General features: G+C 48.1%; 1 protein-coding gene across 1 annotated transcript in view; it reads right to left on the bottom strand.

Annotated features, from left to right (window-relative positions):
• Positions 1-2,158: 2,158 nt before the first annotated feature.
• LOC118157499 (paired box protein Pax-2-A-like) overlaps positions 2,159-24,822 on the bottom strand; it is a 70,550-nt gene continuing 47,886 nt past the window's right edge. The window contains 3 exon segments of the mRNA XM_035311855.1: positions 2,159-2,951; positions 14,679-14,805; positions 16,611-16,786. Coding sequence (XP_035167746.1) covers positions 2,497-2,951; positions 14,679-14,805; positions 16,611-16,786 — 758 coding nt within the window. The 3' untranslated portion in view covers positions 2,159-2,496.

Raw genomic sequence — 24,822 nt, 5'->3', positions numbered from 1 at the left:
CCCCCCCCCCCCCCCCCCCCCCCCCCCCAAAAAAAAAAAAAAAAAGGCTAAATAAATTAAGATAATCTTCCCCCCACAGCTGCTGGGAGATTTACAGCTCAACCTCCAACATTGCCTACTGAGATCTCTGCTCTTTCAAGCCTTTCACATCCCTAGGTGAGGTGTAGCTCACCAAGAAATTTGTGCTGTTGTCGCTCCTTTCTTAAATTTTGCCTAACGTGTCTGTTCTGGGACGACTGCAGTCTGATTCACCTTTAGAAGTGACAGTTTATGGATGGCCCATTGACACCACTGGAACTGGGCTGGGATAGGGGAATGAAAGAACAAGAACTGCCTTAGCTCTACTCGTGGCAGAACAGTAACTGATAAACCAGGCCCTGAAACAGGCATGGACCTTGGCAGGGGAGTTAGAAATAAATAACAGTTGAACAGCAGAGTAAAAACTAAATCAACACGGAGAATTACCCCTAGGGGAGGAAGTTTCTGCAGAATGAGGTGGGCTAAACCAAGGCTGTTGCTTTTGTAGATCTTGACTAAAGATTGCTGAGGTGATTTGCTCAAGAAAAAAAAAAAAAAAGTAGTTTCTTTCCCTCTCCCTGAAGAGGTTCCTGAGCCATGGCTGACATTCCTAGCTCACCTTGTCTTAGATAACGGGCACGGAACTACAGCGACCAAGCCATTTTCCAGCCACTCCCCAGTATTGATAAAAATAAATATATAATGCCTCAGGGATTTATGTTCTATACTCTTCTACTCTTTTATCACCACCATTGCTTTAGTGATTTGTAGTTGCACATTAAGCAGTATGACTAACACCTACTAGATGTAGTTCTTTTTTTTTTTTTTTTTTTTCTCACATTCTTTTAAGGGAAAAATGTTTTGTGCTTCAAATTCATGTATTTTTGGTTTCCTGTATTGACTAGTCTGAGATGTAACAGCAGATGATGACTGAGAAAACAGTATCACTGAAAAGTTAGAGAGAACATTATGTAGTAGCAGGCAAAATTAATTAATTTTGACACTTCCATTCAAGTGGGAACACATACACACTCACTCTGCTACCCAATCTATGCACATATACCCCTGTGTTTTTATTCAGATGTGAGCACGCAGAGGCTGATACTCAAAACTCAGTGTGGAAGATGTGTTGGGAAGTGATCATCTGTCAAAATCCCAATCTTGAAAAAGAAGATAAATATAGTATCACTAACATGAGTAAGAGTCCTGTAGAGAGACTCTTAAAATGCTGCTACGTAGAAGCAGCCCCCTTCCATTACCTCCTCTCATTACCACCAGGTGAACAGGGTTATTAAATTCTTGTACTCCAGGGCTATGTCAAAGCTAGTGTCTGACCTGCTTATAACATGCTTCTAGTACCAGCTATCCTCCTTTCTCCCAAAGCCTTCTGAGTGAGAACCACACCTTCATCATTGCGACTTTCTTTGAGCTTTTGAACACTTTCTCCCAAGTCTACTTCTCCATAAAGGTCCTAAGGCAAGTGCATGTCCTGAAACAATGCCTTCTCGCGGAGGGGGTGGCCATGTAAGTCTCATCCCCACTGAAGTATATTTCTGGGGAGAGTCTGTCAGGATAAGCCTTGGTTTAGGAAATGCCCAGAGCTCCTACTGGCTGCAGTAAGACTTTGACAGTGCTATGAACACAAAAGTCTTCTCTGCAGTTGCTTGCTGCTTTCCTACAGGGAGGTTTAGAAATGCAAATGTCACCAAGACAAAGGGAGGATGTTCGGTCAAAAGAGAAAAATAATATAGGAATACAAAGGAGGCAGAAGTAAGTTATGTTTCTTGAGCATTAATTAGGAACCATGTTCTGCACTCTGAAGAAGTTGCCTGTTGAAAAAGCGCAAATTGCATTCTTTGGTGGTGGAGTGACACCTAAAAAGGTTGACACTATTCACCCAAGCCATCCCTGAGCAGCAGTGATGCCTCAGTCCTCTTGCATGGGGGTTTCACTTCCTACCTACCTTAAACTCCACTTCCCGCCCCCCTGCTCCCCTCCAGCTGCTGCTGCTAAGTGCTGCCATCTTCTGTGACCTGCTTCTGTCCTTCCCTTGAAGGCCACCACCACAGATCTGTATTCACGTGGCCGTAAGACTTCAGAGCCTCTGACCCTGGCCATGACTTCAGACATGATGCCTTGTTTCCTGACTGCCCGGCCTGCCACGTGCAGGTGCCAGCTCACGCTGACGCTTCCCAACCAGCTGACTCGAGTTCTGCTCACCGTGTGGCTGCGGCACTGCTCACCTGCTGACTGTGTACGGGTCTGAGTTGGTAGTTTTTGCAACCCATGCTGACAACCCTGCTGACAGTCCTAGAGCTGGCAGACACATTCAAGCTGCAGTCATCAACCTAGGCGAGCACACAGTACCCTCGCTGGGCCCCCCGTACACAGGGGCCTCGTGGTTAGTGAGGCAACACAGGATTTTGCTGTACAAGTGTTTCCCTACTAAGCCCCAAACCCATCCAGCTGGGACACCAGTCACTTCTGTGTAGTTACAGCTTCTTTTCCCATTTTATTCTGCAAAAATGAAGGACAGCCATGAAATCTTTTAGTGACTCTCCGTGGAGCTGTGAACACACGCTGCATACACAGAACTGGAACATCGTTGCTCTGGTTCCCGCTTGCACTCAAAGAGCTTGCAGCATTTACTGGTCTCCCCGTCAGACGAAACTGAACCCCTTGCCTACAGCATCCCCGCTGAGTTTGTGGCCAAGGCCGGTTACCTGCTATCAGAGGCTGGCTGCTGGACTGCCCAAAGTGGGCACCATGATGAAGGAAGGCACTGTAGCAAGGCGTGGACGCATCGTCTGAAAGGGTCATGTGGAAGGGCTGAAGATCAGCCTGCCCAGAGCCGACCGGCGTGGTGGGGGTGAAAGGGGTGAGAGAGGCTCCATGAGGCTCTTGCTTTATACTGAGGGGAGAGGAGAGGTTTTCTGTGGTAGGGTAAGGGATGGACACAGACAGACAAAGGGAACAGGGGGAGGAAGAGGAGGGTGGGGAAGGGAGGAGAGGAAGAACAAAATGGGTAAATGAAAATGGAGTGGTTAAAATCTACAGGGAAATTAATTTAAAAAACAAAAATAAAAATAAAAAGGTTAGGAGTAGATCAGAGGAGCCAGTGCTGAGATAACAGCAGTAAATGCACCCGGGGGCTAGGCTCTGACTGCAGTGATGCCTCTGCAGGGCAGCAGGGTACGAGAAAATGGAGTGCGGTGGCGGATGGGAGGGATGGGATGCGGGAGAAGTGTGGGAGGGGGCATGCAGGAGAGGGAGGACAGGAAGAAGCATAGGGCTGGGAAGGAGAAGAATGCTCTGAAGCTTCGGTGCTCCCTTTCCTGCTGCGTTCTCTTGCTGTCTGAGGGCATACAAAGATGCTACACTCAGCGGTTTGGCCCAGGGAATTACATCCCTTTGTCTCTCAGACCCAAGGTAACTTCCCCAGGAGAGCAGTACGGTTATGAGCATCTGTTAAGCGGGATGCTCAATGTAAAGGCCAAAGGTTGTCAAACCAAGCTCTGTAAAAGCTTTGACAAAAAAGATGCAGCTGAACTTTGAGGGGGTTAAAATGAAAAATGGGACTGTGCCATTAATAGGTGAATAGATAGATCAATCAATTGATCTTTTTCATGGTGGCATGCTTTGTGGCTTTGACCGTAAAAGCACTGAGTACCGACTCTGGTAGTTCCCAAAGTACGCTGTTGTCAGACAGATACCTTGATGGAGAGATACAATGGAAGAGAGAAGATGTTGGAGACTTAGAATAGATTTCATTTTCACTGCTGTTTGCATTGGACGACTGTTTCTGAAGTGCAGATTTGCACAGGCACAAGAAATACAGCTTTGAAGCTGCTCCTAACTGGGCTCCCAGCTGGGAGGTCTGGGAATAGTAGAACTCTGTGACCTAAAGCATGGGTGCTCCAGTGCACCCAGACTTGGTGGGTTAGCAGTAATAGAGTCCTGTATTTGAACACCTGAAAGAGAAGTATGGATGATGCGATCAGATCCTATCCAAATCATCTTGCAAAGCAACCACCCTCAGGTAAACAAATTAGAGCCAATAAATGAAAGCCATCTCTCTGCCGCAATGGCAAGTGTTGCCAGTGTCATATGAGATAAGTTAGTTGTGGTGGGTTTGATTTATACAGAGATATATAAATGTGGCATATAATTGGGTCATAAATCTGGCTTCATTAATGTAGAACTGGCTTTAATTAACTCTAGGCACCTTATTGTGAGGCTGCAATGCTCACCTAGACTATAAAGGGCTGGGCAGTTTCTGTCTGTGAATGCTGTTTATCCTGAGGCATTTGTTTCCTAAAGGTTTGTTACCTGGCAAAAATGATAGTTTGCCATCTGTGTTCTCCTCCAAGTACCTCTAACCCGGATGGCCAGCAAAGGTCTCTGAGCACCGAGACTCCTTTGCAGCAAAGACATATGTTTGTGGGCCAGCTGGTCGGGAAAGATCCCTTCTGGCCAAAAGGTGTGCAGTTCCTCTTCATTTGGGTTGTATGGGAAGCCTCTGGTATGCTCAGTGAGGACTGGCATTTCTTCACCCTTTTTGCTATAGGAAGCTCTGCTGGGCAAGGACTTTTCTGGGGGTGTGGTAAATAGGATCTGGAGTGTGTGGTGATCGCTGTGCAGTTCAATCACTCACTGGAGTAAACAGCACCTCCGAACTGTGCAGGAGAGGGCAGGTGTGGGGAGCTGCTGGGGCAGGAGGGGCTGAGGAGAAGGTGGACGCAGAGATGTGGGTGGGCAGAAGCCAGAGGTGCTGTGGGCAGAGGTTAATCCTGTTTGCACAGCCCCCAGGCACGATGGGTTTCCTAGTCCCTCCCCTGCTTTATTTCTCTTTTAAAGCATGGAATTTTCAGCTATAATCCTTCCTAAACCACAGCATTTTTCAGGCGCTCTGTGTAAGTGAAACCATAATCTCTGGTAAAACAGGCCGCTTAAGCTGCTGTAGCATTAGGCCAATCTGATCCAGCCCCTGGATTTCCGCTCTGCCCAGCCACCACGGAGAGGATTTCAACCTGAAAGACTGCCTAAAGCCCTTGCAATGGGAACAACAGTGCCAGGCCTTGCCTTGCAAAGCTGCACAGGGTTAAGGGACCAGAAGCTATTTGTCCCGGTATTCTGAGGCTGTTAAAGCCCCTGTCAGACTCACAGCAGAGATGAGCCCAGCCCTCTCTTGAACACATCAAAGCTTATGAAGAAAAATTCCTCACACCTTGCGGAGGCAGCACCACTTAGCGCAGGGGGATAAAGAAGTCAGGAGTAAGATGGCAAAGAGACCGGGACACAGTGCCGCTAAGCACGGCTCTCTCTAAGAACAGCGGAGGAGAGGAGAGGATAAGGTCAGACAGCAAATGATTGCTCAAACAAAACTCAGACCTCAACGTGTCTATTTACCCTTCAGCCTCTGCTCAGCAGCTGCACAGGCATAGCTGATATCCCATGCATCCTTACTGGCGGTGGCAGTTACGAATTTTTACCCTTTTCTTGTGCAGCTCTCCACTGACTGAAAGCACCTGAATTCTGTCTCCACTATAACTCCTGCCACTGCCATGCTGTAATAATTCCCCCAGCAGTGAATTATATAGCTCTGAAGTGTGTCAGTATAGGCGAGATCAATTGATTGAACTATCTATCCACCTGTGAGTAGCACAGTCCCATTTTTCATTTTAAGCACCTCAAACTTCAGCTACACCTCCTTAGTTTTCACTTCTAATTTCCTCCGGTCTCTGATTCTTTCATATTTGGGATGGAGAACAGGGAAAAAAGTTCCATGCTCAGCCTGTCCTGCCCCCAGTCCTGCTGGTGCCAGCGAGCCGTGCTCTGCTGGCTTCTCTGAGTCTCATGGGGGTCCCTCAGTGAGGTGGCACCAGGGAGCCCCGAGGTAGCCATCAATGTCTTACTGGTATGGAAATCAACCCGTAATTGAGTGGGGGGTGGAATGAGTTTGCAGCCCCTCTCCAGAGAAGCAGAAAGTTGTTCCTCTCCCAGGCTCCTCTCTGCTAAATGGCACACATTATTCTTGTTTATGAGCAACAAAAAAATGCCAGTCAATGTCACGGTGGGGGGGGGGGGGGGGGGGGGCAGCGATCTGAAAGGGTGAGCAGGGGACACAGCTGGGAACGTAGCACAGGACTACATATTTTCTGCATCTCCAGCTCCTTTCTTTCTGAGTATACTTGCTGAGTTATGGCTGTTTTTCTTCCTTTCTAACCCTCTCCTCTGTTATTCTGGCGGAGAGCTAGAACTGGCGATCTCTGGCCTAAATTCCCCCTGCGAATGAAGGGATTTTGGCCAGACAGGGTGAGAGGAAGATTCACAGCTTTGGGTTCCTACAGAGACTCATCTCAGCTTTTATCGTGCTCTCTGCTGCTGAAGGGAAGGAAGCAGGGGGGTTCGCAGGACTAGATAAGTGGCTTGTTTGTCATCACCGGTTTCCTGGAGGATAAGCTAGCTGCCTCCAGTGCTCCTTTTCTTTTCAGTAAGGGAAGACTATCAAGATGGCACATCCCTGCATAAGGGATGGCTTGTGTGCACCCACTTGACAACACCGCTCACAATCTTGACAGTGTTTAGTATCCTTCACCTTTTCCTGGTGTCTCTGTAAAATATTTATATGATCCCAAAGCCTCAGACTCCTTAGAGCACATATCCTCACAGCATCCCCTAGGGATCACTGTTCTACCTGTGAGGAGCTGAGCACAGAGAAAATGTACCCAAGCTCATGCAAGAAGCCTGTGTCAAAGCTGAATCTTATCTCAGGTGGTTTTGCATCCTATGCTTGTACCCCCTATTGAAACACCTTTTCCACATTTATATTCCTCCTGTACTAATAACATCATTCCTTAGAAAGGTTTCATTGTGGCAAGCAGAATGGAATGGGGTCCTCAGCATTCATAAACTGCTGAATTTACGCCGCAGCCTGTGGGCTCCCATCACTTCATCCCATGTGAGAATCTCGCCTAAGAACTTCTCAAAGTCATGCAGAAGACCAAACTGGACTGACACAGACTATCTTTGACTTTTGCCTTTTGCCATGACAGAAGAACCACTTTTTTTTCCTTTCTTGGCTTCCTAGCTCTTCTTTTGCAAGAGCATTACGCAAGTGGCACTGAAGATAAAAATCATCCTATTTATTTTTCCTTCTCTGTGTTAGTAACAGAAAGTAATAGTTTGCTAGGACAACAGAAAAGTGTGTAAAACCTAATTTACTTCTCATTGTACCTTTCTTGCATTCTCTTTGTATTCCCACTGACTGGGGAATGAGCCTTGCATGTTTTGTTTTCTGTTTCTGCACAGATCCATCCTGGTTCCTAGCCCAACACTTAACTTGTGTGTCATTGAAATACATGTTGAAAGAAAAAAAAAAAAATCAACCAACCAACCAAAAACTCGCTCTCCAAGAGAGTCAAAACTGTTGGCATCATTGAAGTCAACTTTTTAAATTCATTTGCCTCATTTTTTATGAAACCGACTTTTACAAACACAGATTTTAAATCTGTTCTAATTAATTTCTGCTTTCCAAGTAATCTGAGCTACTCACTCTGTATATTACTTGGGAGAGAAACTGAGGTTTCGTAGTCCTCAAACCCAGTTAAACACAGAGCACCCAGCAGACCTGTGATCTGGATCTTTGAAGCCAGCTGTATACGGGTAGTCACTTGGGAACTCCACTAGGGTCAACTGCATTTGGCTCTAAGTAGATTTGTTTGCAGGTGGAGGTGAGGAAAACAGGCATCAAAGTCTGTTGGAAACAAAGTTGTGCCTGTACATTTGGTAAACAGATAGGCTCAGCAGATTTATGCTGTGTCCCCTTTCTCATATCCCAGCCCATCAGGGTATTGCAGTTAGAGATCGCTCCCTGCCTTAAAGTCAAGCACCCGCTTATATTCCTTGGTGGGCTGGGACTTGAATGTTGTGTGTTAAACAAAATGCTTTTGAAATATATGCTGGGAAATGTAATTAGAACAGGGCATGTTATTTTTGCACACAGTCCACACAATAGGTGTCTCCAAGGCTTTCATCACATGATGGAAAATGATCATGAGACAGGACAGATCTTCCTGGGTAGTCCACAGCAGTCCTACACCTGCTGAGAAGGGCCAAAGATCGCCCTAAGCTCTCCATTTCTCTGAAAGACTGCAGTGGGCAATTTCAATTGTGCGAGCAGCTGGCCTGGTTAAATCCAATAGAGTTGATGGAGATCAAAAGTTATTAACATCTGCTGACAGCTGTTGCTTAACTCAGATATAAAGCACAGTCTTTCCTGTCAGTGGGCAAATATCTACATCACGAAAATGTTCATGATAGCTATACTTACTGGCTCCTTCATTCAGCCTCAAAAGAAAAGCCAAGACCTGAGACTATATAACTCTCTTCTCAAAAAAAAAAAAAAAAAAAAAAAGTCCCTTTTTGTCCAGCCTGTAATGCCAGTCCTTGCTAAGGAAAATGGATGGGGAATGCAAATTCACTGCTCTTGCCATTACACTTAAATGCTAATTTAAGGAAGGCATGGTTTCTTTCAGGCCCACCCATTTCTGGGTTCCTCGCTTCAATATGCTTTTAAGTCCATGAGCTGCCTTCTTCAGCATCATAAAGTTATTGTCAGTGAAACTTCCATTGGAAGTGGAGAAATAGTTTATGTTTTCCCCCTGCCATTTCTGTCTGTTCCAGGGATCATTCATCTGACCATCCATCACCCTCAGCCATTTGGTCTCGGGGAAGAGTAATAACGCCTTTTGCCTTTCCAAATTCCTTGGCAAGATAAGGAGATACTATCTCTTCTTAGGTATGGGAAACAGTTGATGAGATTTGGAGGCCCTGTAGACATCTACTTCTGTTGATTTCTCATCTTAAATAGAGAAGAGGCTTGTGGCCTCTCTGCAGAAATGAGCCCTTATTTCAGAAGTGCAGAATATGGAACTCAGCGCCGTTCCTCATCCTCCCTGTCCCTCATCTGCAGCAGCTCCATGTGCTCAATTTGGCATACTTCCATACTGCAGACTGCCCTCACAGAAAATATCTCCTTCGTTTTGATGAGGCGGGATCATAACAATCATGTAGCAGCCACATGAGTGATTATCATATTCCATTTTCAGGGCATTGGGGCATCCAGAGATGTGCCCAACAGGCTGCTTGGCTGCTGACAGCTGTGATGCTGTGCAGCAGACTGCTGGTCTGCATCTGGAGGATTTGCCATCACCAAAGCCAATCTGAGGCCCCTAGCAGATTGTGAGAGAGGTATTCTTGAGTCAACTCAGTCAAGCCTTGACCAGGGCTGTTCACTGGTGTCAGAGGCTAATGTAGATTGGAACAAGAGGGGGATTTTCACCACTCTGAACAAGGAAAGGCGGAAGGAAACACTCCCCCTCTCAGTGTAACAATATAAGCGCAAGCAAATCTAATGGTCAGTTTTAATCATTATGTAAAATAGCAAGAGGGATCAACTAGTTTTACATTTGCACCATGTGGCTGTTTCCTAAAAGGTTGAATTCTAGGGTGGTAACAAATATTTTAACAAATACAAAATTTACACTAAGCAGGGTTATTCAATTTTTGCTAAATAGATGAACTGCATCTGGGCACATTTATTTAAGCAATTATGTTATTTAACATAAGTTGTCTTTACATATTATTGTATGGGAAAATAATGAATGAGTCCATATTATTATTTTATTAGATTATTAACTTTTTACTTGTGATTTGTGTCAAGTTATATTTAGGTGGAATTAGAATTCAATTAAAAGCAGTATTTGTAATTTATTCATGCTAATTATATAAAATGACCACAAGTTCCCTGACTTCCTAAATACATTGGAACAAAAAAGACAGGCTTTTCTAAGCAGGTTTTGCATTAAAAATGTCTTATTAAGTGAAGGAAAAGATATATATATATATAAGGAGGAAATTGAACTGATTGTAGAACCTGATTTTAGAACTAATAGATCTCATCCTTTCACACCAAGCATAATTCACTCACTGACAGAGGAAAACAAATGTCCCTGCTTTTTCAAATCCTAGTTTGTTTCTTAGTTTTGAGTGACCTGGTTATTGAACTGAACAAAATTCTCTTCAGTTCAGTCACTAAGCTGAAACAAAGGAAATATTATCTTTTCACCTTGCAGGAGGCTAAAGTTCTCAAAAGATTGTTTATCATTTCAAAAAACTTTGGATCCAGGTGTCTAGCCAGTGATTTCTCCGTGCTTAGCATCACAACTTTCTAGAAAACTTTCATAGAAATCAGATTCTGTTTAACTACTATTTGAGCATGACTTTCAGACATATCAAATATGCTTAGTTTCAGTAATTATTTTTGTGTACATTTATGTTGAAAATATTAACTGAATTGTGAAAATTGACTTAAAGTGGAAAAAAAGAACCTGACCCCATGCCAGAGGTGAAGGGCTGGAGGAAAGCAAGATCTATGGGATCTGTGTTTTTTTGGTGCCTCTGTTTGACACATCATGAGTGGCTGTCATCAGAATTTTTCACCTTGGGTGATACTTGTTCCTCTTGGGAAAAAAATATTTCCCAAAGAGAAGGAACCATTTTCTGTACAGAACCTGGTAGCTTGCTTGGTGAGTGATGGCTTTTTTTTTTTTTGCCTTTTTTTTTTTTTTTTGCTTTTTTTCTTTGGCTTCTCTTTTTGCCTTCTGCTTGTGGATCTCACCCGTTGTAGTAGACTGGTAAGTGAAGTCTATTTAGTTAAAACTGACAGGATTCAATTAAGGGAAGTTGTTCTTTACCTTTCCTGTAATCTTACAATCTATCTAGTAGGTAAATCCTCGCCTTTAGTGGTATGTTAATATGCAAGTTTGCAAGCCATCCATCAGAAGTCCATTGTGTTTGATTTCCCCTAGTGCTGCCTTTCTGCTGGATAGCCTCTGGGCTAGCTGACTGAGTTGGAAAGGACTCCATTCCCAAACTATTAATCTAAGTCCCCTGCACTCACAATCTGGTCTGAAGACACTTCCCTTCAGGCATGTGTATTCCAAAAGATGTGACTTCCGATGGTGTTTAAAGGGGGATCTTAACCTTTTATTCTCAAAGGATCCGAGGCCTCAGTAAACATCTCGTGATTTAAAGTACGCCTGTCGCTGCTGCCAAAAACGTGAGATTCTCCTCTGCTCACCCCTGTGGTGTTAGCTGCCGAGTACTTTCCAAAACTCAAAGACCTGTGGAAACTACTGAAAAAAAGAAAACTATTGAGGTTTTCTGCATTCGCCTAGCCCTGTACAGATTTATACTAATCTGGCTGATCTGTCTGCCTTCAATAGACATAATTGAAGCAGAACATCTCTTATCAACAGACGTCTTGTCTTGGTGTTCAACTGCATGTACTTGGCTTCTCTTGGTATGTTGAAGTCTGGGTCTTTGCTTCTAGGAGTCCTGATTGGTACCCAAAGACACTGCCCAAGACACTGTCAGGGAGCTATGCCAGTCCCTCAGATACACAACATTAAGGCACGATGGAGCTGGCCCACTGACCTGTGTGTGGAGCAAGAGATGAGGCAGTGTTCTCAGGCAGCTTTTAAGAGCTTTCTCTCTGGTACCTCACGAGAAAGCTGTGTGTATATGCACTGACTCCTCTATACAAAGGACAGCGGGAGCATGTTTCCCAGCCTAGTGCCTTTGAATAGATGGCCAGAAGTTGATGACTAGGACTTTGGGGAAGGCTTTCTTGCATGCTGGGGAGGTGGCTGCCTGTTTTGCAGCATTTCTAGCGCTTCAATTTTACAAAGCTCACAGATAAGGGGATTTTAGCATCATCTGTACTTAATATTTCAGTTAGTTACTTTCTATTGAGGTTTTGATGGTTTTTGGAGGGGTGTGTTCTCAGACCTGGGTGAGCTGAGAGAGCTCGCTGAGGCAAGCTAGTCATGAGCCAGAGAAAGGAGGACTTTCTCAAGGGTCTTCTGAACGGGCAAAAATATGGTGTCAGACAGCTCTGGTTTGGAAAGGACTATTGATACCTTTCCTGCCTGGGAAGACTGAGCTGAGGAAACATTCTTGTCGATTGAAGCTAAATTTTACATCCTGAAATAACTGCACACAGAACTCGTACCCTGCATGGGTGGGCTTGTTTCAGATATCAGCTGGCTTCACAGACTGCCCTGGGACAAGAGGAAAGAGGCATTTCAGAAGTGACACTATAGCAGCAGAACAGGCAGCCAGCGATTCCATACTATTACTCCAATATCCCTTTCTGGGAGAGGGAGCTGAGGTCCCAGCCTCTTTCTTAATTCCTAGCCAGGGGTAGATCAGGAGGCAGCCTTGAGTTCTTCACCTTTCTGGTCCTTCCTGAGAGCACTGCCCAGCCCCACAGCAAACACATCATGAATCATTCATCTTTAATAGATTATGCAAATCAGGGACATCAGATCAATGAAGATCAATAACTGCAACCATTTAATTGCCAACAAAAACATTTTAAGAATGAGCATTATCTGAAGTCCTTTCTTGGGTAATGGCACCATTAATCCAAACATTGGATCCTGGCCTAAGTGTAGAGGAAAAATTCTCTGCCCTTCTTTCCCCACTGCCTTTCAGGGTGTTAAGGGTTTTTTTTTCCCTTCTCATTTCCAGTTTCTGAGTTTCCCCATCATTACCACCATTGAACATCTCCCAGCACTAATAGTTCTGCTTTTGTTACTCTGCGCTGATTGAAATGTTGCATACAGATTGAGATGTTAGTGCTAAGTTGCCACCTGGGAATGTCAAGCTGGGTCTGAAATGAACTTTTCTCACTCTTGGATCCAGATGGATCAGATGGGGAAGTTCTCGAGCCGAGCTGGGAGTGTTGCAGGGAGCAGGGTGCGGGCGGCACGGGGTGGGGGGACAAAGAGAAGATTTTCTGCTTCAGCCCATAGCCTCTTCTGTAAGGCCAAATCTGTCTCCTGTCCCCTTGTGAGAGCCATGTACAAAGCTCAGAGCTCATGCAGTGTCCTCAGCCTTCAGGAATTCAGCTGTCATGTTAACAGGCTGGAATGCACCAGCTTCCCTTAGGCAGAAGGACTGAAAATAATTATTTTAATGGCCCCTTTGAATATCAAACTCTGTGATTTTAGGCACCTCACCTTTAGATCACACTATGGGGCTCTGCCTTCCATGAAGGGAGGACAGTACTGCTCTCCTGCTGGCTTTGCCCTTCCTTGGGGAGGAAAGTATTTCCTGTAAGAGCTGTAGATCTGCTAAATGATAGACGGATGACTATCAGCTGAGTTTTGTCTTGCACATGCGAATACAAAGAGAGGTGGAACCGTTTTGCCACAGCTGAGCCATTTTTCTGGTTGGCTAAGAAACCGTGTGGCTGCAAGGATCCTGGGTCAAGCCTGGTAGCAGTAAAAGCCCTGAAAAATCTGGGGGCGTCACACTTTCTAGGCACTCTCTAAATACGCAGTTCACCTCCCCATGGTGCTCCATGACATTTCACAGACCTCGCACTGGTGCATGCAGCAGTACCCTTTGCTCGGTGTTTGCTGGGCAGCCAACAGCCGTCTGCCTCAGCAACCAGCGGCTGTGGCCCCAGGGGCTGTACCCGTGGCTTCTGCAAGACAGAATTAAGCCACAAACCCTGCTGCTCTTGATTCTGTGCCACCAGAAGCCTGCTTTTTGGCCAAGAGGCTACAGCTCCTTCTCTTGCTAACAGGATCGTACCTCTGCCATGACTTAATTCTCAGCTCTGCTGTGGGATTTCTAGAGGGGCCACAGCCATTGCAGTGCAAGGGGAAAGTACCAAAGAGGGGCGAATCTCTTGGCCTTGCCGCTGCTTTAGTGACCTAGCAGGAGGTAGGCAGGTGCGTGAGAGGAAGCAGCGGTGACTGAAGCCCTGCAAGAAGGGGCTGTGACAGCAGAATATCTATCTCCTTATGGCTCCCGTGGGGCCAGGACAGACCACCTACCACTAGCAGCAGGCTGGCATGCCCTGCGGCCCCAGGGACAGCCTGTGCCACCCAGGCCTGCCGGTGCAGCCAGCAAAGAGGAAGCTTCTGTGGAGCAGTGGCTGCCGAAAGCGCCTCCTGCTGCTGTGCACCCCAGTACTGTACTGCACTTGCGCTCGTTTATTTCCTCCTCCAGCTTCCCGGTCACACCCCAGCGTGATGTGCCCACAGGTAAGGGAGGGGCTGGGAACAAACTTCACTTGTCAGCTGCTGATGGCAACTCCTGGGCTAGCGGAAAAGGGAGCTTAGCAGTCAGTTCAGCAGCCCTGTGCTTAGCTTGCAAATGCCCCTTCCCACTGCCAGGGCTGAGTAAAACTTAAATCAGTATTTAGCCAAGAAAATCAAGCACAGATCATGGAAGAGCCACGAACCTCTCATTCTCAGACACAAAAGAAGAAACCACCGTGCACATCTGGACACACCTGGCCTTCTGGCACCCGTCCCTAAGCCCAGGGGCACACAAGCTCCTTAGCTGCACCCACCCAGGGTTACCTGTCCTCGAGTCACACCCGGGCGCCTCTAGGTGCACCCAGAACTGCCACCACGCTGACCTGCCAGCCTCTCCTGGCCCCTTCCTTCCCCAGTCTTTCTGTCCCTTTCCATGCTCGCCACAGAGGGGTATCTTGCGTTAGCAGAAAAAGCAGAAGCTAATGGTGATGAGGGAAATAAATAAAAAGCTTGGTTCTGCTGTTCGGTCAGGCAGCTTACCGGTCACCACAGGGTACGTCTGGGGTCCTGACACATTTGTCCCCAGGTCTGGGTTAGCAGAGGTGGATAGACTTGATTTGACTTCATCGAGACCAGGGGTCAGAGCTGGGAGGGAGTACTCATTACCCTGGGGAAGAGAGGAGAAAGACAGCTCGCTATTGATGCGCTGAGAGAAAGGGAACAGTGTACAGATGGGGGGGAGGAAGAGGAGAGAGGCAAACCCCTGCACAGATGGAAGAGGAGGAGGAGGAGGAGGAAATGGAGAAGATGAAGTGACAAGAGGGCTCCGGGGGGGACCTGCGATGAGCTATTCCACCCTCCTGCGCCTTGCTGGGAAGGGGAAGAGGGGTCAGGCCGAGCACAGGATCTGGCCCTGTACCCGTGGCGTGTCCGAGCCTCCATTCGGTGCTGTGAGGAGAGGGGCTGTCTGCCTATATGAGCTCAGGAGGGGAGAAAGGGGAAATCCACATCCCCTGCTCTTGGCTGAGTGGAGTTGGGGGGTGTTTGCCCTGGTGGCGGGGACACTTGGGGCAGAGGATGGCAGTGAGTGCGATGGCCGGGCTGCAGGAAGCAGCCGGTGTCGGCCCCTTGCAACCCGGCTCTGTGCTGGGTCATCTCCCTCCCCTCTGCTACCCCTGTCCTAGCTCTTTAAAAACAAACAAAGAAGCCTCATCCCCTGCCTCTGTCACTCTGTGCACTGGGGTATGAAATTGGGGAGGGGGGAGCCACATGGCTAACAGAAGGGTGGGAGGGGGAGAGCCATTGAATCTGAAAGGGTGTCCTGTCCGAAAGGCTCTGGTAATTGCCTTTTTATTGTGGCAGCCTCTGGACCAGACACGGGAGCTGGAGAGACCGGGAAGGCTACAGAACAGCAGGAAAAGTTGCTCTGATTAATATTACGTTAAATTAAAACTGATTTTCTGCTCTTTCTGCTGCGTTTTTTTCCATGCGCTTCCCCAGCCCCCTCCCCACATCTCCCCCTCCTGCAGCGGGCTCCCCACACGCTGCCCCCTCCCCGCCCCGTCCCTGCCTGCCTAGGACTGCCTCGTCATTTCCAATTCCTTCTCGTATTGATCTTCCTGTAGAAATCAGTTTTGTAATTAGCTGCAAATTAGGCCTTCTACTGGGGGTGAGCCTGCCCCCTGATTTATCACCAGAGTAATTCGCTGTGATCGGAGAGAAATTAAAATGAACTCAATTAGGCTTCGGATTTGCTTTATGGGCCCTGCTCAGAGTTTCAGGGGGAAAAATGACTGTGCTGGTGCTTAATAGTCTAATGAAAGTAAATAAAGGTTATTCATTGTAATAAACCCAGGGACTCTGGGATGAAGGGAGTCCACAGCCAGCCTCTCCTTCTCTTCCTTTGTTGGTTTATGGCTTGGGGCGGTTTAAAAAGACTTTTGATTTTCATTTTATTAAGACAAACAGCTTTTGGGATAAAAGGCCAGGGGAGCGGGGGAGTAAGGGAGAGGGGGGCAGTGCCACAGAAGTGCAGAAAACTGGGTAGGAGACAGGAGTCAAGTCTCAGCTTTGGGCCATGAGGGAAAATGCTCCGGGCCCATGAAACCCTGTGACTCGCTGATGTGACCTGAGAGCGCTGCGATGTGTCGTGATGGTGCTCGTGGGTGCACGTTCGCAGGGAGAGCACACGTGTGCTGCGGGCACCTCTGCAGGGGGAAGTGGCCGTGGGGATGCAGGGATAGCGTGGTGTGCGTGGCACGTTCATGAGGGAGACAGCTTGTGTACAGGCGTACATCGGTGCAGCGATACACGGACAACTAGCAAGTGCTGTAAAACGTGAACACGATGTACGTGCTGTGATGGGTCAGCAAGAGAACGAGGGGTGAGAGGGAGAGTGGCTTTGGTGAGGGAATCTCCCTGCCATCACCCTACGGGCGCCTGCGGGTCCACATTGCCAGGCCGGGCCCTCACCTGCTCGGATTTGATGTGCTCTGATGTTTGAAAGACGTCAGGGTAAGAAGGACGCTCAAAAACTCGATCTAAAGCTTCCAGCTGCTGCTGGGTGAAAGTGTCGCCACGAAGGTGCTTCCGCAAACTGTCCACGCTGCTCTGGGAGTCTCCGTTGGGAACTGAGCCCTCGGACACATCTGCAGGGCACACACAGAGAAAACAGGGAGTTAGCACCACCCTGCCTCGGGGCAGCAGCGGCTGCGGGCGAGAGCAGAGCGCAGGGAGAGGGGTCCTCTGCTCCGGGGCGGGACAGCCGGGGGGGCGCGAGGAGGCCCCTTCCCTCCGCTCTGGCCTGCTGGGGGGCTCCCGCTGTGAGCCAGGCTGTGGAGAATGGCACGCAGCTCAGAGATGAGCGGCAGTTCCACTGATTTTCAGTGTTAAAAATCGCCAAATCTCCATCGCTGAGCAGAAAATGGGAACAAAGCGCAGCGATTAGCATCGCTCGGAGGCTACTAGGGAGGCAGCTCACAGCAAAACTGGGGTGCTGAGGGTGGAATTGCACTGCACGGGGCTGGGGAAGCCTGAAATGGAGAAAGTCCTCTATTACAGCCTGGAAGGGAGTCAGTCTGTTGTAGCCACCAGTCCCAATAGAAGTTATGTCTGCACTGTAATTTCCTTCTCATCTGATCATGTCCTCTCATACCCCAGATGAGTCTTTCATCCTGTGGATAACGTGAATGATCCTGCTTCTGACTCCATGTTTCACCAGAGACAAGCCTCTTTCTCGGAGCGCTCTGTCCCATCCAACATACATTGGTGTCTGTTACGACCTCTGTCCCACTCTGCTACATATTAGCTCATAATTTAACACAACCCCTATCTGTGTTATAAAATTCCCTCCTAAAAGAGGTGAATCTCTGTCTGTGGCTGCCCCCCTTCCTACCCAAAATGAATTACTGTATTGCAAACGAGAGGCCTGCTCTGTGAGAATCAGTGTTCCTTGTAATCCTTTGTTCTTATCAGGAAAAAAGCCTTTTTCTGGTAGAGGCATCATCAGAAGTACATCTCAGTCCCTGCAACAGCCCTCTGAAACAATCCAATCTCACTGCAGTGTGTCCTGTCACGTTGCAGGTATCTCGGTCTCTGCTGTGCCATCCCGTGTCTCTTAGAGCCCCCTCATCCCCTCTGAGGTGAGTCCATTATAAATGTCCTGCCCCATCCAAAGAGAATCTTTCCCTGTGATAAACCATCTTATCACCCATCTGTTTTTTTCCCTCTTATCCCCCAACTCAAATGAGGTGCATTTATCTCTGTTATAACCCCTTTTTATCTGAAGTGAGAGAGTCTCCTGCTATTAGCATCTGTCACATCCAAGGTGAGTCTGTCTGTTAGAATCTCCTGTCCCAGCTGAAGTGAATCTTCCTTTGTCATAATCCCTCATCTCATCTGAGGCAAGTCTGCTCATTATAATCTTCTCCAACTGTGCTGAGTATCTTTCTGCTGTCACGCCTCAGCCTAACTTTGGTGAGGCTGGTTAGAATCCTCTGTCTCATCCATGCTGATATATCTCCATACCCTCCATGCTGAATCTCTGCCTACTGTTTCATCAGACGCAAGCCTGCCTGTCTGATAACCCTCTCCGACCAAAGATCAGGTTCTCCCTCTTACACTACAATTACCTTCCTGGCTTTCACTATTGTTCCTCACGTGTCAGCCTCTCTCAGTGGCCTCCAGTCTGTGAATCTCCGAAACCCGCTGTCTGACAGGGAAGTGGTTGGGGATCTGTACAGACCATTTCCCTCCTCTGTGCGACTGAGGGTGTGCTCGTGGCCTGGCAATGCTCCCACGAGCCTGGAGTGGCATTCTCTGTGCAATGGCAGAGCCGTGCCACTCTTCTGCTTCATCTCTTAGCTCACGGACTGTGCCAAGATGGGTATTGTCCTGGCACAGTTAATGCCCAACTGGTGGCCCTGAGTAATAACTGAGCCTGCTGCCTTCTGGCTATGAGATATATCCGTTTATAGGTGATTATACGATATGATATAATCAATAGTACATTATATACAGTAACGTAGTACAGTACCACTCACAAGACCATAGAAAATATTACATATTGATTTGTCCCAGCCAGCAGCCTTCCCTCGAGCATCCCCTTCTCTCTTTCTCTTTCTTTTCCACCCATAGGCAGAGCAGAGCTGTTTCCTGGCTCTGATCCCTGGCATTTTCTCCTCTCTTCAGGCTTATTTGCACAAGGGAAAATCCTTAACTTCCCGAAAGCTGGAGTTCATGACATAGTTGACTAAGAGAAAACAAAGCAAGGACTTGGCTTGCTGGGTTGCACACTGTTAGTGCAGTGTTAGCGGGCTGTTACTCATCCCGGGCTGTCACTGCAGGGGCAGCTGTCCGCAGGACGAGGTATCTACAGGCTCGGGTTCCTGACTGCAGTGGGCACTCCTCTCTGCAGAAGGCTGGCACAGAACTCCTGGGTCCAGGATCAGAAAAAATGGGTGTTTCTGTATCAACGCTTGTCTCACCCTCTCCGTAGCTTGTGAAGCTGTTTGCCTTTGAGGATTTTTCCACGTGTCAGTGTGCGTGGCTGTGCACACCATTATGTTAGTACACACGTGTATTTTTGCAGTAGATCATGATTCTGGTATGCCTGAGATTCTGCATCGCCATATATGCCTGAGCAGCCATTTGTCTGTGGTGGCTGCTTTAGGTTCATTTGGTTTTCCAGGATGGCAGCCCTACAACGTGCATGGGGTCTGGTGGGAGCAGACGGGTGTTCCCATAAGCAGTAAAAGTCTCACCGATTCTCATTAAAGGTTTTACACCGAGTGAGTTGCCCTGTGTTTGCCTGGCTTTGTGCATGCATGCGCTTGTATTTGCAGTCCCTGTCTGGCGGCTGAACCCTGTGCACACGTGTCCCCATGTGTGCGTGGGCCATGCCTTTGTGTGAAGAAGCTGAAACCACAGCTTCCCCAAGTCGCTGTAGGAGTCTCTTTTCCTTCATTTATTCAGGGGCCCTTCAGATCTTGACAAATCTGTCACTCTAAATTTGCGAGAGATTATGGTGCTCTCTCCCTAGCACGGAGAGAGGTGATATATGATATCTGCTGCCCCTATTGATTGCCTGATCTGGTGGCAGAGGGCTGGCGAAATGAACTTGAAATGAACATCATGCCTCAACTCATTGTGCGTATAATACACTACTTAATCCCACATTTTTCAGCCGCTATGGAATTCAATTGATCAATCATGTCCCTCTGATAGTACTGTTTTAGGGGTTATTGCTGCTCTGCTCACTGACCTTTTATTTATTTATTTATTTGTGTCAGCGTGCGTGTGTGTGCGTGCACGTATGTGCATTTGGCACACCGAGGACCAGCTGATAAGAAAGCGCCTGTGTAGTCAGTGGGAAATGAAGGAAAAGGATGAAGGGAGGAGAAAGGGAAGGCATGGGGTTAGATAAGGAAGCAGAATGATCAAAGCAGGAGAGTAGATAAGGAGAGTGAAAAAGTTGTAAGGAGAAAGGCAATGCTTTAGTTTAGAGAGGAGCTTTGGGGATGGGGGGGAGCACTCTGTTGTGACCCAGGCAAACCAGCTGTGCCCTCCGGCTTTAAAATCGACAAAAGGAAAGAAACTTTTGACAGAGGATCATAGGCTACCTAGGGGAAGACCTTGTCTAAACAGCTTGCAGAATTGTTGGACTTAATAGTGGTATGGCACACAAATCCCAAACATCATAGAGCCATAATATCAGCTGTGCATATAGGATTCTAGTTAGGGAGCAGAGAAAGTTTCACAAAGATAATCCTGTAAGACAGATTTATAGGTCGTGTGTTGCTAACACTGAGACTTTCACAGTCACGGATCATTATATTTTCTTCAAAACCAAAGGATTGTAAATCCCCTGTATTTGTTTTCCGGTGTCAAAACCTATAGAGGCTGTGTTTTTATTTTTCACCTGAAGCTGCCAGGGCAGAAACTTATCTCTGTTTTTAGATCAAAGCTGCTTTTCCCATCTAAGCACATGACCCTGTGAGCTGGAGCTTCAGAGAAGAAGCCTCAGGTATCGTAATACCCAACCTATGGGAGCTGATGGTTGTGAGGGTGTGAGCAAAGGTGGCAATATGGAACAGAGAGGACTTGGGGAAGAGACGGGCTCTGCCAGAGGCTGGTGGGTGCAAGTGGAGGGAGGGCTCATGGGGGAAACGTGTTGGAAAAGACTAGTAAATACCATGAGGAATGACACTGTGGTGATCAACAGCAGCTTCAGTGGATGAACACTGTTAGGACTAAAAGCTTAAGGGATGAGGATTAGCAAAGAAGAAAGCTCTCAGGAGGGGTGTTGTGGTGAAGCTGCAGGATGACCCTGGGGACAGGGAACTGCACTGGCTTTGCCACTGGGAAGTGGCATCGCTCTTCCCAGTTCCCTTCCTACTGGCCTGGGAACCTCAGCAGTAGTGTGACACAGGGCACCTCTGTGAAATCAGGAGGATCCAAACAAACAGCTTGAGAGGTGAACCATGGCCTCGGGCACTGTGTTCCTCACAAGAGCACACGGTTGCTGTCAGCGTGATCAGCGCTGGCCTTGCACGTGTGACAGGAAACATCTCTCCTCCCGAGGGGCTGCCGAGGGAAGGTACAGAGCCAACACTCAGCGTAAACCTTCGGCACAAGACACAGAAATGCTCCACAGGTGTCACAAAAGTATCCTGACAGATAACAAGGAAACACTCTGCCAGAGGACACAGGAACAACCTTAACTACATCTGACACGAGGACTATGCCCACTAAGTAGCTCCCAAACAAAGAGATGTTCCCAGGCCTGGAAGCCACAAAGCCACCATCGTGGACAAGTAGCACAAAGCAGTGCAACACAGGTACACGCTAGCTCCGAGTGACGCAGAGAACAGCAGCCTTGGGTCAGGGTCATCACCACAAGTGATTTAGAAGTGCTCTTAGTATGGCTGGCATGGGAACACCTCTGTGGCACAGAAAAGCTGCAGAAGGTCATAACAACCTGTACAGCTGGCCCTCGAGCAGGGCGATACTGTCCTCTTTTGCGGGCAGGGGCTATTACTGCCCTAGAGACAGGTCTGCGTGGTGCCCTTTGCAACCCCAGACTCAGCTGGGGTAAATAGCAGCCACAGCAGAAGCGATGTGACTGGCATGAGAGCTGCCGGCCAGGTGACGCAGCAGAACCCAACTGATTGCCCATGCCTCCGAGGGAAATGCATCTGTGTAAAGCAGCAGTGCTGATTCAGCTGCCGAAATGCCATCCCTCCTCTCCAGTGAGGTGACCCTGTCCTCTCCTGCAGGCTGGCTTTGTCACTGTCCCCTCTGCGGCGCTTAGCACGGAGCAACCCTCTGGTAGCCACCGCGTCACTACCAGCAGTGCCCCTTCCCAAGCCATCCTTTGTGCTAAGACTGCTCTGTCCTTTTATCCCGTTTCCCTTCTCTTTTTCCCCCTCTGATGTGCTTGTGTCCCAGCGCAGCCCAGGCCTGTCAGGCATCTTTCCTGGCCATCCCCCGGGGGCCCTTCACAGCACTGCCAGTTGTTGCAGTTTCAAACTCAATTGTTCTCCTCGGTACTGAGGCAAATGGAGTCATTAATTACCTTCTATCGGCTGGGCCGAGTTCAGAACGCGATCAATAGCCAGCGCTTGTCATTCACGGCAGCCAGCCCCGCGCAGCCCCTCACGCCGCATGCTGTGGGGCCAGCAGGAGCCCCGCCACATCGCGCCTGGGCTTCAAACCCTGGTGTCGGGCTCCTGCTGGGAGCCCCGGGCCTGCGGCACCCCTGGCTGAGCTGGGCCCTGCCCCAGGGGAGATCAGGGACAAAGACCTGGTCTCAGGGAGCAGGTCACGCACTTCGCATGCTCAGAGTGTCTGGGCCTGGTGACTGGGCTATGCAAGCTGGTCCAGTCTGGCTACTGAGAAGTACCTGGAAGCTCCGTTTTCATCCTCAGTGGCTATTAAACCAGTACTCTGCTCCCCACAGTAGAGACAAGGGAGGGGCAGCCCCACTCTGCTCATTGTTTCACCTGGGTAAATTTCATGCCCTGCTCAGTAAGGTTTGGAAAAGGAAAGCTCTAAAATTCATTTCACATTTCCTTCCAGAAGAATTTCTGCAGTCTTTTGGGCAGGATGAAAGAAGGCACCTTCTTGAGACGGGTCAGTTTGGCATCTCAGCATTTCGTAGTGCTGTAAGAATTGTCACTTACGGCTTCAGTTGCCATAGTTGAACTGGTGGGGAGAAAGGTGAACCTCCAATTCAGGTGGAAAAGATCCCAAGTGAGTGCTGGACAGAGACAACAGAGCATGGAAGGGGCTGGCAAGATCCAGCAATGTACCGAAAAGGAATATTGTTGGAGATCTATGCTGTGACAGTGAAAGAAGATAAGAGTTCAGGTTATGGCCAGTATCCTGCAGAAACAGGAATGGAGGGAGGCGTGCTGGACGACTGTCACCTCAGGGCAGTGGATCAGCTCTGCATGTGTTCAGATTCCTGTGTCCATTTACCTTAAAGGAATCCACAAGCCTGAATCCGAGTATGCAAATTGATGATACTGTGCTGGTCCATGTGTCTCCGTGTAATTTAGGTGTGTTAATGATACTGTGCTGATCCGTGTGTCTCTGTGTAATTTAGGTGTGTTAGCCACACATAAGCTGTGCGCGTTTGTTATTTGCATGCTCAGGCTCAGAGAAGAAAGGCTCAGAAACAAAGGGGGTTATGTTTTGAAATGAGGGTGTAGCTCAGGTGAGCAAGGAAGGCTGCTTGTGCATGGAAGTGAGTGTGCCTAGCGAGGGAGGAGCAAGGTGTGTGCCAGGGCCTGACAAGTCGGCACTTCTAGCACGGGGCTGTGTGTGACGGGGTGCATCAGAAGGAGCAGAGCTGGGCAGCGCGGCATTAAGGCAGGGCCTACATGAACAAAATGGCAATGCTCAATGAGAATGTAAATGAAATGAATTGTGTGTGCAAATGTGTAATGAAGTGTGTACTCAGATCTGTCTTGGATTATCACGGGAGCATGCAAATGTGCATTTAAGGAAGTGAGTGTGTGTATGCGTATGAAAATTGTATGGATTTACTACAGCATTGAAGTGTATGATTGCAAATTTGGCCCTGGGTAGCCTGGTCCCTGCAGACCTAGTACAGTCAGCCCATCCAGCTGCACTGAGAACTTCAGTAAAGGCTTTTCCAGGTGTTAGTTAGCAAATGGCTGCCTAAGACACGTCTACTACATGCATGACAGCGTGTGTGGGTGCGCAGATGAAGTGGGCTAGCCCAGGTAGCCAAAGCTGGTGGTTTCTGTGCAAACCATCGCGACAGCTTTGTGACCTTTGGGTATGCTGGAGGTGAGGGGACATACTCTGCTCTCAGGCTGTTGTAAATCTGCAATGATTCCCTCACCACAGAGGAGTCACTGGGGATTTATACCATTGTAATGAAGGACAGAGTGTGGGACCAATATCTCTCACTAGCACTACTAGGCTTGACTGGTAGCCAGATAGAAATGCAGCTGCCTCCAGGAGCCACTACATCTGCTTTGTTTATGTTGGCGGAGTCGCAAGCAACACTATCACGCAGCGCGCCGGATCCCCAAGTTAGTGTAAATCTTTGAGTCTCTTGCACTCGGTGGTTATGCTGATTTACACGTCCCGAAAGTTATCAGAAGGGTTATCCTGATTTATGATGCTGTGGTGTCCACCACATCGCCTCTAGTGCAGAGGCTCAGGGAGAGCTGCTGCAGCAGGGAAGCAGGGCGCTGGGAGCTCTGCTCTTCCCCCTGCCAGGGCTGAGAGGTTCGTAGCATCGCTGGCATGCGCCGACTGCCTTAGCTCCCTCCTCTCACCTTCCTAAGCCCGTTTGTTGGGGAGCTGCTTCTTGGCAGGATCCCTCTTGGTGAGCACATAAAAACGGGTGCCTTTTGTTAGCTCCAAAGGACAGAAGCAATGCAAAAAAATTACCTCGCATGCAGCCCTAACTATGCTTGTTTAGAGAAACTGCTTGCATTTATGAAGTCTTTGGTGCGGAAAGCAGGGTTGCAAATGACTGCATCAGAGCGACAGTAAAGGCCATTAATTTCCTGTTATGTTTTCCTGTGTTGGGGGCTTTATTAATTTAATTTTACACTGTCGAACAACAGCGAGCGCTGACACCGCCACACTCAGAGGTTTTTTTTCCCAGGCAGTGCTTTGCCTGACATGCAAATCAACACTGCTA

Source organism: Oxyura jamaicensis (assembly GCF_011077185.1).
Source record: "Oxyura jamaicensis isolate SHBP4307 breed ruddy duck chromosome 6 unlocalized genomic scaffold, BPBGC_Ojam_1.0 oxy6_random_OJ106525, whole genome shotgun sequence".
Lineage (NCBI taxonomy): Eukaryota > Metazoa > Chordata > Aves > Anseriformes > Anatidae > Oxyura > Oxyura jamaicensis.
Note: the sequence above shows the minus strand (reverse complement) of the source record. Positions and strands in the feature narration are given on the sequence as shown.